Source organism: Centrocercus urophasianus, unplaced genomic scaffold (assembly GCF_019232065.1).
Source record: "Centrocercus urophasianus isolate 14NV4802_14NV808 unplaced genomic scaffold, USGS_Curo_1.0 seq_2, whole genome shotgun sequence".
NCBI lineage: Eukaryota > Metazoa > Chordata > Aves > Galliformes > Phasianidae > Centrocercus > Centrocercus urophasianus.
The window spans coordinates 3,905,040-3,917,126 of record NW_024884755.1 but is presented as its reverse complement, the minus strand read 5'-3'; the positions used below and the strand labels follow the sequence as shown (position 1 = coordinate 3,917,126).

Sequence of the window (12,087 nt, the reverse complement as noted above, 5' to 3'; positions counted from 1 at the left end):
ATTAACTTTCCATTCTAGGCCCTTCTATTATTCTATATTTTTTCCAACCCATTATTCTTGTAACAATGCACAACAGTGTTTTTCAGGTTCAGTGCATTTTCAATTAGCTGATTTTTTTTTTTTTTTATACACCTGGGAGGCAACTTAATACAGTTATTTCTAATTTACAGACAATGTAGTTGGGCTTTTGTTCCTGGATTACAGGTCTAGAAGTACTCAGGGAACTAGGTTCTGTAGAAAATAATGAACTGTGCTAGCATGACCTGCTAATTGTGTTATGATAATCTGTTTGCCAGACTGCTCCTAGTGTACAGGAAATATGTGAAGCAGCTAAATACAAATGTTTTCAGCTGTTAGAAAGCTTTCACAACAGCATTAGAGGCAAGTGTAGCTGTCAGATACCGTGATGGGGTCCCTCAAGAAATTAATGTAATATTCCAGAGCCACTGAAACAGTGCCTGTTACCAGTTGGGCAGTTACCGAGGCAATGCCCAATTTACATAAACCTCTGAAAGGCAACAGAGAAGCACATGCTTTGGATAGATTGTCCATTAGCCACGTGTCTCACAGCTTGATAATCAGAATTAAATACTGCCATTCTTTAGCCAGATGTTCTCCTCAATAGCACCCTTCTGTAATAGGAAGGAAGTACAGGTATATTGCATGGGTATGAATTTTGCATTCAGGTCAGAGCTGCACTTGGAGATTGCTTCAAACAAGGATGCACCTTCTGCCACATCTGATGGAGTGATTCAATAGTATTTCTCACTCCTGCTAGGGTTGATTGTTAACCTTCCCTCCAGTCCTCCCTCCAGAGACATTAACTTGGGTAGGATTCAGCATTCTCGGAAATGGCAAAGTACTGCTTGATTGGGCTTCACCTGGAGGAGGAAAAGCCTACAGTAAGTGTCCAAAGATGCATCCTTTAGGTTGCATTGACTGAAAAGATATTTTTCTTCTTGAAATGAAGTAACTTTCCCATAAGCAAGCAATACTGTTGATTCTGCAGCTTTACTGCTTTGTTCATGGTATTTTCCTGACCACACAAAATGGGTTATATTCAAAACACTATCAAAATTAACAAACTATACAAAACTTTTTGTTGCACGTTTATTTCCAGAAGTCTTAATAAGCTTATGTCTAGAGTAAATATAAAATTTCCCAGCATGTTGAGAAATACTTGATATTTTTTTTTTCCCTATGAAAGTTATGTTATCTTAACAGGTAATTTCCAATTATTACTCTTTCAAGATATTGTGTTCAGGAAAAGGAGCAGGCAGCTTTGCACTTGAGAGAAATTGCTTCTTATATTCATTTTACATATTCCCGAACTGCAAGCTCTTTCAGGGAGAAAACACGTACGGGATCTTTTTTTGCCTTCCATTCTTCCAGTTTCTCTTGCAAAGACAAAAAGTCCTTGCCGAGCTCATATGCCAAAGTGATCATTGCTTCTAACAATGGAATGTAGTACTTGTGACTGCTACGCATGCACAGGTGTGACAGAGCCTTTTCCCCGTATTCAAAGGCACTTGCTGCATTTCCCAGGTCCTTGTGGCACACCACGACAGCACAGAGGGTAGGGACAGTTGCAACAGGGTTGCCTCTGGTCAGCCTCTCCTGCAGACCGATGACTTCTAACAGGATTTCCAAAGCCTTGTTGTACTGGCCACCCCGCAGGCAGCCGTATGCTTCCTGAAGCTCAGGCTTTGTTAAAAAGTCAATAAATTTTCTTGATCTCCTGATACATTTCACTGAATACAGAAGCCTCAGGTAGTCCTTAAAGGCCAATTTTCTCTCATTGATTATTTCGTCTGTGAAGTTCCCTGTTAGGGCTTTTTTTGGAAAGGTCATATCTTCCATTTCCTCACTGAAGTCCTCCAGAAGATTTCTGTGCAGTTTCTCAAAATCAGAATAACGCCGTTCGATTACAGACTTGCTGCTGTCAAAGCTTCCAGTTTGCAAAATTATGATTTTATACATCTAAACACAACGAAACAGAAAAATGAGAAGGACCATCCTAACCCTACTGCAGCCACATCTTTCTGTACAAATACTTTGCTTGTAACAGCCGTGGCTGCTGCAGTCATTGTCAGCGAACAGAATGAATTTCCCAGACTTAGTAGTGAATGCAGTGTAATTTACGTTGGCCATAATACTCAGAAACGTTTATATCAGTCATTTCTAGGGATTTGGAGGCATTATTGGTGCTGCGAAAGAAGGAATATTTGGCATTAATGTTTGGTGTATGCAAAAATAAGATGGAGCAACTCTGGAGTCTCTTTTCCCCTCTAAATCTTTGTCCTGTAATTCGTACTTACTTGGCATATAAATAATTCAAAGAAGTGACACTTCTACAGAAGTCTGTATGTGCTAGCCAAAATCCTTGTCTAACAGCAGCACTGTCCCACATTACCAGTACTCAATTGTATGGCTTCTGTAGTTCTTCACTAGCGTAAAATAACTAATGAAAGTAAAATAACTAATGAATATGATATTCAAAATAGCTGCAAAATAACATTGAGTGTTATGTGTTGTACAAATATATTCTCCTGTGGTCCTGATCCAAATACAGTAATACTGAAGAATGGCCAAATACCTGGTATGCATAAACCAGTGGAGCTCCAGGGGGGCCGGTTTAGCCGTGTTCCTGTGCACCAGCCAAGGGCAAGGACTGTTGGCTTGCTAGCTTTTGGATGATGACCGTGTTCGCATTCAAGTTTCTCCCATTCTCACTGAATTTTACAGCAACTGGAGCAGTTTAATGCACACAAGTTGTTTTCTGTGCTGGTATAGAAGGGTGCAAAACTGTACTAGCAATGGTTTCTTTCTGATTCTATTCCTTGTTTTTTTTTTTTTTTTTTTTTTTTTTTCTTGAAGAGAAATTCTCTGTTTTAATCTTCATAAATGATCTTTACAGGCACTTCTTGAAAGGCTTGTAAATTTGAGCTGACTTCTCTGATCTCTTTTCATTTATAGGCACTGTGACATTTTCCTGTATTTTGCCCTGCTCCCTGCTGAAAAGTGTATATACTCTTGAAGCGTATCCAAAGCAATCATATGAGCAGTTTTTAAAGTTATCATTTTATCAAGGGCAGCTAAGTGAATAATTTACAAGTACTTGATTTTTTTTTTTTTTGTCTTTATGGAGCATGAGAAAGGGGAGAAATGATGTTTAATTAAACTGTCATTCAGATTGGCTCAATTTTGTTGTAACGTAGCTGTGTTTAACTACCTGCATGTACACCAAGTGATAACCTTGTCCTCTTACAGCTGTACTAAAATATTTTTAATCAGTAAGCTGGATACTCTCCAGTGTGTGCAAGACAGTAGCATCTAAATAGGTGTGTATAGCATGCAACAAGATCCTAGGATAGTTTCTAGACTGTAAATGTACCTGCTTTAAATCCTGAGCTGCATCAGTAACAGCAGAATGACTATTAGCATTTTTAATTTATAGATCCTAGAGGCTGCTGCAAAACATCCCTTTCTGAGCATCACCAACCAGGGTACTGAAAGAGACTTGCTCTAGCTCAGTTCTCCACAAGTCCAGGAGTAGAATTAGAAAAAAAAACAAGTCTCAGTGCTTTGAGGAAAAGATAGCAGAAATCCAACCTGTTCTTCATTCCTGCCCCTCATACTCGTGCTTCACTTTAACATGGAATAGAAAAATGTCATTTAATGGACCTCTGGGTAGGGAAGGGGAACAGTCCCAGAGGAGTGCTAGCTGGTGTGTGTCTTAAGCTTTGTCAACAGCAAAGAATTTTGCACTTGTGCTAACATAAATCTTCAATGTGGAAGTTATATAAATATAATGCAGCTGTTAGTGCAGCCTGGCTCAGTGCAAGTGTAATCTCATGGATATTTTTATACTTGTATGAATTTCTTTAATGTTAACAAGCCTATAGGTGTGAAGGGTATTTGAGTACTAATTTGCTTGATAGCACTTCTCTACTGCTGCAGGTCTTATGAAGCAATTGTCAGAGGGTTTTTTAGGGGCAGATCCACCAGCTATGCCTATGTGAACAGTGAGAGCAGGTTCTACTTGATTACGGCTTGCAAAACTCAGGCGTCAGTGAGTCTTTCATGTAGTGAAGCATGCTGTGTGCTGTGCAGATCCCTGTAGAATGAATAAAAATTAATGATCTTCTTACATATTCATTTTTTCACTTACCACGTATTTAGACAAGTGGTGCTCTACAATTCTGGTTGATGGAATTTCAAATAGGAGCTTGACCTGTCTACACTGGCTTTTTTCATTCCTCCAGTATTCCTGAAGCTCCTTAGTAGTCATTGAAGAGTTGGGACGTAGGGATGCTTTGGAATCTAAAAATGATATATTTAGTATTTCAAATTATATTGTGTGTGGAAGGAAACCTTTTACACATTTATTGTGAAAGCAGAGCTTGGAATTTCTTCATTGTAAAAGCAAAACCTAGAGCATGATAGATTAAATGATTTCTCTGCTAACAAAGACAGCTCCAGATGCTCTGAGGAAAACTGTAGTGCTCTGGAATTGGAAAGACAATAAATTTGCTGTAATGTGTACATTTGTTATTATGGAAAAGCATTGATAAGAAGCATTGTATGTCCAAGTTGTAACCTCAGGCACAGTCTGAGCAGGAGGTACACCTCCCCATTCTACAAGCAGCCCCACCAAACCCTGACTTGCTCTTCTGAGTCAGGTTCTTCTCCAGGGTAGGAGGAGACAAGGCTAAGATGTTTCTATCATTGCTAAGGTGAGGAGATAATACAAAGCAGATGCAAATTCAGACTAGTGTTGAAATACTGACCATATTCAAATACTGGGACCGTGCAGTAACAGGCTAAAGCTGAGAGAGAATGAAGAGGGTGTACAGTGATAGGACAAGGGGGAATGGTTTTAAACTGAGACGGGGAGATTTAGGTTAGGTATTAGGAGGAAGTTTTTCACCCAGAGGGTGGTGAGGCACTGGAACAGGTTGCCCAAGGAGGCTGTGGATGCCCCATCCCTGGAGGCATTCAAGGCCAGGCTGGATGTGGCTCTGGGCAGCCTGGTCTGCTGGTTGGCAACCCTGCACATAGCAGGGGGTTGAAACTACATGAGCATTGTGGTCCTTTTCCAGGCCGTTCAATGATTGAAGGAGAAACTCAAGTAATTAGCTCAGCTGAAGAAGGAATTCTCACATCCTCCTTTTCTTTTGTAGCTGAAGTGATGCCACAGTGATATTTATTTGCGCACCTCCCTCACCACCCACATACAGTCACAATCATGCAAAAAAGTCCTCTAAAAACTTAGGTCAGCTGGTTTAAGTGTTTGCTCATGGGGGAATTTGACATAGCTTTCCAAAAGGGTGATTTCTCTGTCTTTGAAATATGGTGACAACAGTTTTCATGATGTGGCATAGAGGCTAGCAAAGTGGATAAAAAAAATGGTGTATCTGTATTTCAGTGGGCACATCATTCTCAGTCTTCTGTCAGCAATGTTTCTGTCAATGCAGTCAGCTGAAGTCTTATCCAGCATTCAGACAATGGAAGTGAATGACCACAGATGAGTGGGAGGATAAGTGTTTGATGCAGAGATAGAAACATAAAGTACTTCCTCAGTGGCCCCATTTTTACATGTTGTTAATCGTTTGGTCATACAGTTTCAATTATCAGTGCCTTTGGGGTTTGGCTCACTCTACAAAGCATAATTTATTAGAAAGAGGTGCTGTTTATAACAGTTTTACAGGCTGAAAATCTTGATGAAATTGTATATGTTATGTTTATATTTAATATTTTATTCAATAACATATGACAGTAATGTTTGGCATAGTAAAAGCCCAGTGCTGCTTCTTCACAGGGTGTGTGAGAGACTACTGCCTCAGGTTCATATCAGTCAAGTGCCTGGTGTCCCTGCTGATACTACTTTACTATTGTAGTAAATAAAGCAATTTTTTTTTTTTTTTTAATATAACGGATTAACAGCTACGTGAAGAATAAAATGAAAGAGTGGTATCTACCTTGGTCCTTGGAACCTTTGTCTTTTTCTGGATTTTCTTTGCTCAGTTCACAAGAAACTTCAGCTTTGGGTTGACTTTGTTCTTCGTCAGGAGGAGCTGTGATAGAAAACATAGCGATTGTACTTGCAGCTTCCAGCAGCTCCCTTTCTGCTGTGCACTCTGGGTCCTGCTCCATTGCAAAGCTGTCACAAAAAATTATAAAAAATGTGACATTACTTAGTGACATGCCTTTAGAAGATCCAGTCTGGTAATCTTTTTTACTGGCTTGCTCATTGCTCCCTGTGAACATGTATGAAGGCAACCGTTGTTTTATGGAAAGTAAAGGGAATCACTGAAGAACATAACTTCATTGGGAGGTGATTTATTCTTGTATTTTGCCCTCAACCTCACAAGTGTTAGTTCAGATGAACTCTGAGATTATTAGCATCACTACCAGCCTGGCTCTCTTACATTGCTAGAAGTTACTGTTCTAAAGACTCCCAAACTTGCCATCTGTTGTTAATCATTATGTTGGCCCATAAGGCAAAATAAAGTGATATCTGTAACAGTATAATATTTTAGTTTTATTTCATAGTTTCAGGTTCTCTCCAGAGATTTGTCACTACATGTTGAGAATAAAGTGAGCCTGATAACGCCTCATTGGAAGGTGATCAAAGTTTACTATGCACGGCATTTAGTCCATACGCTGCGCTGCTGATAGGTTGGTAGGTCTGTCCTCTTTGGACAGATGTTTTGCCAGATACTCATAAAATGCTTAACAAAATATACCCCTACTCTGTAGAGTGGACTGGTTATTCTGCCATGTAAATGTCCCCTTAAGATGTTGTTCAGTAACTATTTAAAACATCACTGTGTTCTACTAGCAGTTGAGAATGTTTTAAGAGCATCCTAACAACTCTGCCAGGAGGCTGTGCTTGGTTAGTATGAGGGAGATATTCTTCATAGTTCATCCAGTGGGTGGAAATCAAATAACATGAAAACCTGCTCTAAATGAATCTGAGTTTCCTTGCTAGAAATTTAAAAATAATGCACAAGGAGAGGTTATTAAGCAAGTCAGGCAGAGGTGTTACTACATATCGTTTTGCCACCACTTGTCTTCCACACAATTGAGCAATGCCTGACACAGAGGTGAGGAAACTCCTTCAGCAGACCTATTGATTTCTGGTAAACTATACAAGGAAAAGCAATTACTTTCCCTGCTGGAAATAACAGAAGTGCTTTCCTCTAACAACAGCCTTTCTTTTGCTTGCCTTGGCTATACAAGAACGTACACGTTGTTACTCTCATTATTAAGAGAACCGTGAAAGCCCTTATTTTTGGAATTTGGACTAGGGGATGAAGTCTCTTCAAACTTGATGAGTAGCCAGTTGTATATAAATATTCCAGTTGTGACAGTTTCTACCAAGAGTATAAACTTTCCAATCTTTGTTTTTCACGTAAGTATAATCTCAGATACACCAGATTGAATCAGAAAAATTTTCTTGCTTGTGAGTTTGTCTAACCTGACAAGCAAGAGTGTATTTATATTCAAGTATACATATTTACGTATATGTATATTTAATGTTAAATATATATGTGCATACATATATAAACATAAGTGTAAAATATGATTCCTCAGAGAAATGCAATGATTTGCAAGACTTCAAGTATCTGCCTTGAAAACTATTTGTACTTCACAGAAACATTTTGTTTCACTTTCACACCTGCAAGTCACCGTAAGCAGTTTTAGCTAAACAACTATTTTTACACTTAAGAAAAATGGAAAACAATTCAAGGAAGCGTGCAGCAAATTGCAGAGTTTTACTTTGACCAGACACGGGGCCTGCTCTCTGTCAGAGTAAACACCACTCAAACTGAGTTACAAGTAACAGCAGAAACAGAGGTGCACAGAATGCTCACCTGCAAAACGCTGAGGAGGTTTTAGCTGTGGTGTGTGCGTAGTCCATAGGAAGTCAGGAGAGGCCTGCTTTGCATTTTTAAAAACAGACTAATACGTGTGTGTGTGCTTTGAGCAGGCACATTCTGTGTGTTACAGAAAGGAAGGAAGAAGTCTTGATTAAATCAGACTTCCTCGTCCAATTGGCTTGCTGTTTTGGTGCATTAAGTTTCCTATCTGCCTCCAACAGCTTGGCTGCTGTCTGCAGACAAGATGCAGCAATGCAGCTCCAGCCACAAGGGCAGGATGCAAATCCCAGGCAGTTCTACATGTGCAAACATAAAGTGTGGCAGAGGAAAGCGCTGAACAGTCAATGCAATTACAAAATCAATGGAAACGTGTCCGCATGGATTTCTGAAACCAAAAAACCCCACGCTTAGCAAATAAGAGATTAGGAAAAATGAGTCAAATATGTAAATGCACTTATGTGGAAAAATATGCCCTGTAGGACTCTTTAAAGTAGAGACTTAACATCCAGTTCAGGAAAGAACATGCAGATGGTACCACAATAAATAGCCTTGTTCAATGTAAAATTGCACTTCTGACAGAAATCCTGATTCCACACAGTGCTTAAATATATGATTAATTTCAAATATCTGCTTAATTGAAGTTCAAAAAGGAGCATTATCATATTTGACGTGACTACTAAACTTGAAATGAACTTGTGTGCGCCTAAAATTAATCCTGTACTTCAGCTCTTTATTGAGCTGAGGACAAAGCGAAGAAGAATAATGCATTAATCCACACATCCACTGGCCGAGATGCTTCCTATTGTAGTTCACTTTGCTTTGGAAATTTGCTTTAAAGCACTGAGATAACTATTTCTGGGGTAAGTAGTGTGGATGCTATCTCTTTAGTAATGTAAGTTTCCCTGTTGCCAAAGCTCACTCAATGAAAAACCAAGAGATTTTAATGCAGCACAAATGTGGGAGGCAAGCATCCAAAGAACCACATGGATCCTGCCCCACGCATTCCTTTAGAACAAACAATTTCAAATAATGTAAGATCAGGGCCAGAAACTGACAATGTCTCTCTTCAGCTTTATTCACAACATAAAACAATGCCAACTTTAACTTGGACTCTGTCTAAATGTAGACATTTTGCCAAAATAGTTGTCAGAATGATGAAAAATCACTCCTATGCAACTCCAGCCATACTGGCAAAACCCTTAATGTAAGGGACTGGCAGAGTCCTTCAGCCCATTTAATGTGATCCATGCGGAAAGTGATTTAAATTATAGCAGAAAAGAAATGTGTGCTTGCCAATACAGCTCTAAGGTGTAGCTGTACCAGCCAAAGCTTTTAAGTGTAGACAAGGCGTGGGTTTCTGGCTCGGGTCTCATTCCTTTAAAGTTAGATTTACGGGTTTGGTTACAATTGTGAACAAAATCCAAGGAGGATTTTGGTGCATTTCACTCATGCTGACAGTTCACAGACGTATCTGAGCTTTGAATTCTGAATTTGCTACTTAATGTGTTGCCAGAAAACAGTGTATTACTTTGTGGTGCTTCATGCTCTTGTCCTCGTCTTGAAGGCGAAGGAAAAGGAGAAAGTATATTTTTCACTTAATTAAACATAAAGGTCATTATTAATAATTTCAGAGTGAGTACCTCCTAGTTTTTTTTAATCATCCAGGATAATTAGATGTGAAATCTGCAATTATGAGCATGACTGAGTGATATGAAATAGCTTATAAATCAAGGGTGTTCTGCAGGAATTCTGCCTGCCTTGGCAGCATAAGCTATTCTGTTTACATCTGGTTCCTGAAGGGTGGGTTGGTAGCATCCCCAGGACCACTGCTAACCCCATTGGCTGTGACATCAGTGTTACCTGGCTGCTGCTCCCATACTCTCTGGCTTGTTCCAGGCAACCCTTAGCCCTTCACCAGGACCAACTGTTGTTTAGCAGTGTTTTACTTTTCTTTTACTTTACTTTTGAATGTCTCCTTGATTAGCACATTCAAAAAAAAAAAAAAAAAATCTACATTATACGGTAGGGTTTGTTAGCAGAGTGCGTAACTGATAGCTCTTGCTTTGTACTTTCAGTTTCACTTTCAGCAGTCAAATATAAAAGATTAAGTAGCAGCAAAGGGGAATGTTCATAGGAGCAGCATACCATTCTGAGACGAGCAAGTGCTCTTACGTTCTAAATTAATCTGGGTATTCATAAAACAATGGTAAATTTTAATGAAAAAATGTACTGTGTCACATTCAGTGGTGAAAAAAGAACGCTTATGCACTGGCTTACTCAGAGTTTGCATTCTGCACAAGCACTGACTTTGGCTGGCATACATAAAGGCCACAGTATTAAATGCATTTACTGAGGGATATAGAAAAAATTCTGCAGTAACACAGGAGCTAGGTGAGGTTAAAGTTGTAATACTGCAGTTTATAGAAGTGGTTGTCATAGGAGTTATGTCCTTCATATATCTTTAAGAGGAAAGGACCCATTTTAGGAAGAGCTGCCTAAAACTCGTTAATTAGCCACCAGATGAGCTAGCCTTGTGATGGCATGTTAAGGATGCCTTTAGGGAAAGACCAGTGTTCGTGCTTTTGATGGTTAAAGAATCAGAAGGGACTGCTACAACAGTGTTATATGTCGTGCCTTGATTTGGGCAGCTAACGTTTTCCCAATCTCATAGTTACAAAAACCCCAACAGAGAAAATACTTAAAACTCATATTAGCTTGAAAAATGATGAGATAAACCACCGTTACATAGGAACTGCAGTTTACTACCAGGTTTTTTCCTGTTATAGCAGGCATTGCAAACTCTTATTTGAGTTAAATATGGCTGTAATACCCAATTATAAAACCTCTTCAGCTCCAGCCCTGTGAAATACAGCTTCAGATGACCTCCTAGGGCTTGTGCTGCTTTCTGCTCTCAGGCTCCAAGCTATGTGACTAATCCTTATTTATTTTAGCAAATAATTCATTAGAACTGCAGGTAATGAAAAATACCAAGAGGGGGCAGAAATACCCAACATATTTGTCCAAGTCCTCTTCTACCATACAACTAATATTTAGAAAGTGCTGTGATGTTGACTTTTATGCTTCTGCAGGAACTTTTCCTCTCTTTTTTTTCTTTTACTGCAGCTGCATACTTACCGTTTCCATGTTTGAAGTGGAAATAATCATATGTTCTGCATGAATATTCAGCACTTCTGGGTACTGATAAATGTATAGCAAACTACTGTCCTGGCACAGCACAAAATACTGTTCCATGATATTTATATAATGTTTAATTGTATGCTGGTGTGTCTTCTGAAAGTGGGATTTGTTTACAATACTTCATTATTACAGAAAGTTTTACCAAGAGTGCCATTTTAAAAAAATATTGTGCTGCTTAATGGCAAATATATTGTGTTCGTGTTACAGACAGGGTTTGTAACATGAAAGAGATGCAACAGGCCCATTTTATGCTGTCAAAGTCCTGCTATCACTTTACAGCTCTTTCGATACTTCTAAAGGAGCTGCAGAGTAACAGGCTTGGGCTGCCTTCCAGCTGTGCTCTGTCAGTGGCACGGAGCTGCAGCGCACGCCCGGCGGCTCTATGGGATGTTAACATGGGATATTAGCATGGGTTACATCTCAGGGCACTTCTGTCTGTGCACAACGACAGGCTTCCTAAATGGTGTGTACACGTTGGTCATTTTCCCTGCTGATAACACTGAGAGCTGAGTACATAATCACATAAGCACGTAATTACATGGACTAGATAAGCATTTTTAAATATTTGCTTTTCAGCTGCTGGATATGCCGTGTAAAGTCATTCCTGGCTCGTATTTTGTTATCTAACTCTTCCAACGTGTCTGTCGGCTTTTTTTTTTTTTTTTTTGTCGGCACGGCGTTAGTGCTTACAGTCGCGTTCCACGTGCGGTTTATTTATAGCCGAATGTAAACATGACAGCCTTTGGGCTAACAGGATTTCAGCACACGCGGGTTTGTAGGCGCGGTGGGAAAGGCAGCAAAGCGCAGCTAGAGATAGCCACCTGGAGGCTTAGCACAGCATAGCCCGCTTTGCAGCTACGGGAACGAGGCGGACCGTTTAAATCTTACTGTACTTTCTCTGCTGTTTATTGGTTATAAATTAAGCAACGTTGAGAGGGAATCCTGCCGTTCAGTGCCCACAGTGCGGTCAGCCCGCTCGTTCCTGCAGCACTGCTCGCCCCGA

General features: G+C 39.7%; 1 protein-coding gene across 1 annotated transcript; it reads right to left on the bottom strand.

Annotated features, from left to right (window-relative positions):
* Positions 1-1,096: 1,096 nt before the first annotated feature.
* Positions 1,097-8,004, bottom strand: SNX20 (sorting nexin 20). The gene is made up of 4 exons (XM_042821471.1): positions 7,881-8,004; positions 5,982-6,163; positions 4,172-4,323; positions 1,097-1,980 (listed from the first exon to the last, which is right to left on the bottom strand). Exons 1-4 carry the CDS (start codon positions 7,925-7,927, stop codon positions 1,312-1,314), a joined length of 1,050 nt encoding a protein of 349 aa, XP_042677405.1. The 5' UTR covers positions 7,928-8,004; the 3' UTR covers positions 1,097-1,311.
* Positions 8,005-12,087: the final 4,083 nt, after the last annotated feature.

Bases quoted from the DNA above. Each gene is read 5' to 3' on its own strand.
- SNX20 (XM_042821471.1), bottom strand. From the start codon at position 7,927: ATGGACTACGCACACACCACAGCTAAAACCTCCTCAGCGTTTTGCAG. The intron at 6,164-7,880 runs GTGAGCATTCTG...TTTTTGTGACAG, and splicing joins ACCTCCTCAGCGTTTTGCAG to CTTTGCAATGGAGCAGGACC. The intron at 4,324-5,981 runs GTAGATACCACT...TATCATTTTTAG, and splicing joins CAAAGGTTCCAAGGACCAAG to ATTCCAAAGCATCCCTACGT.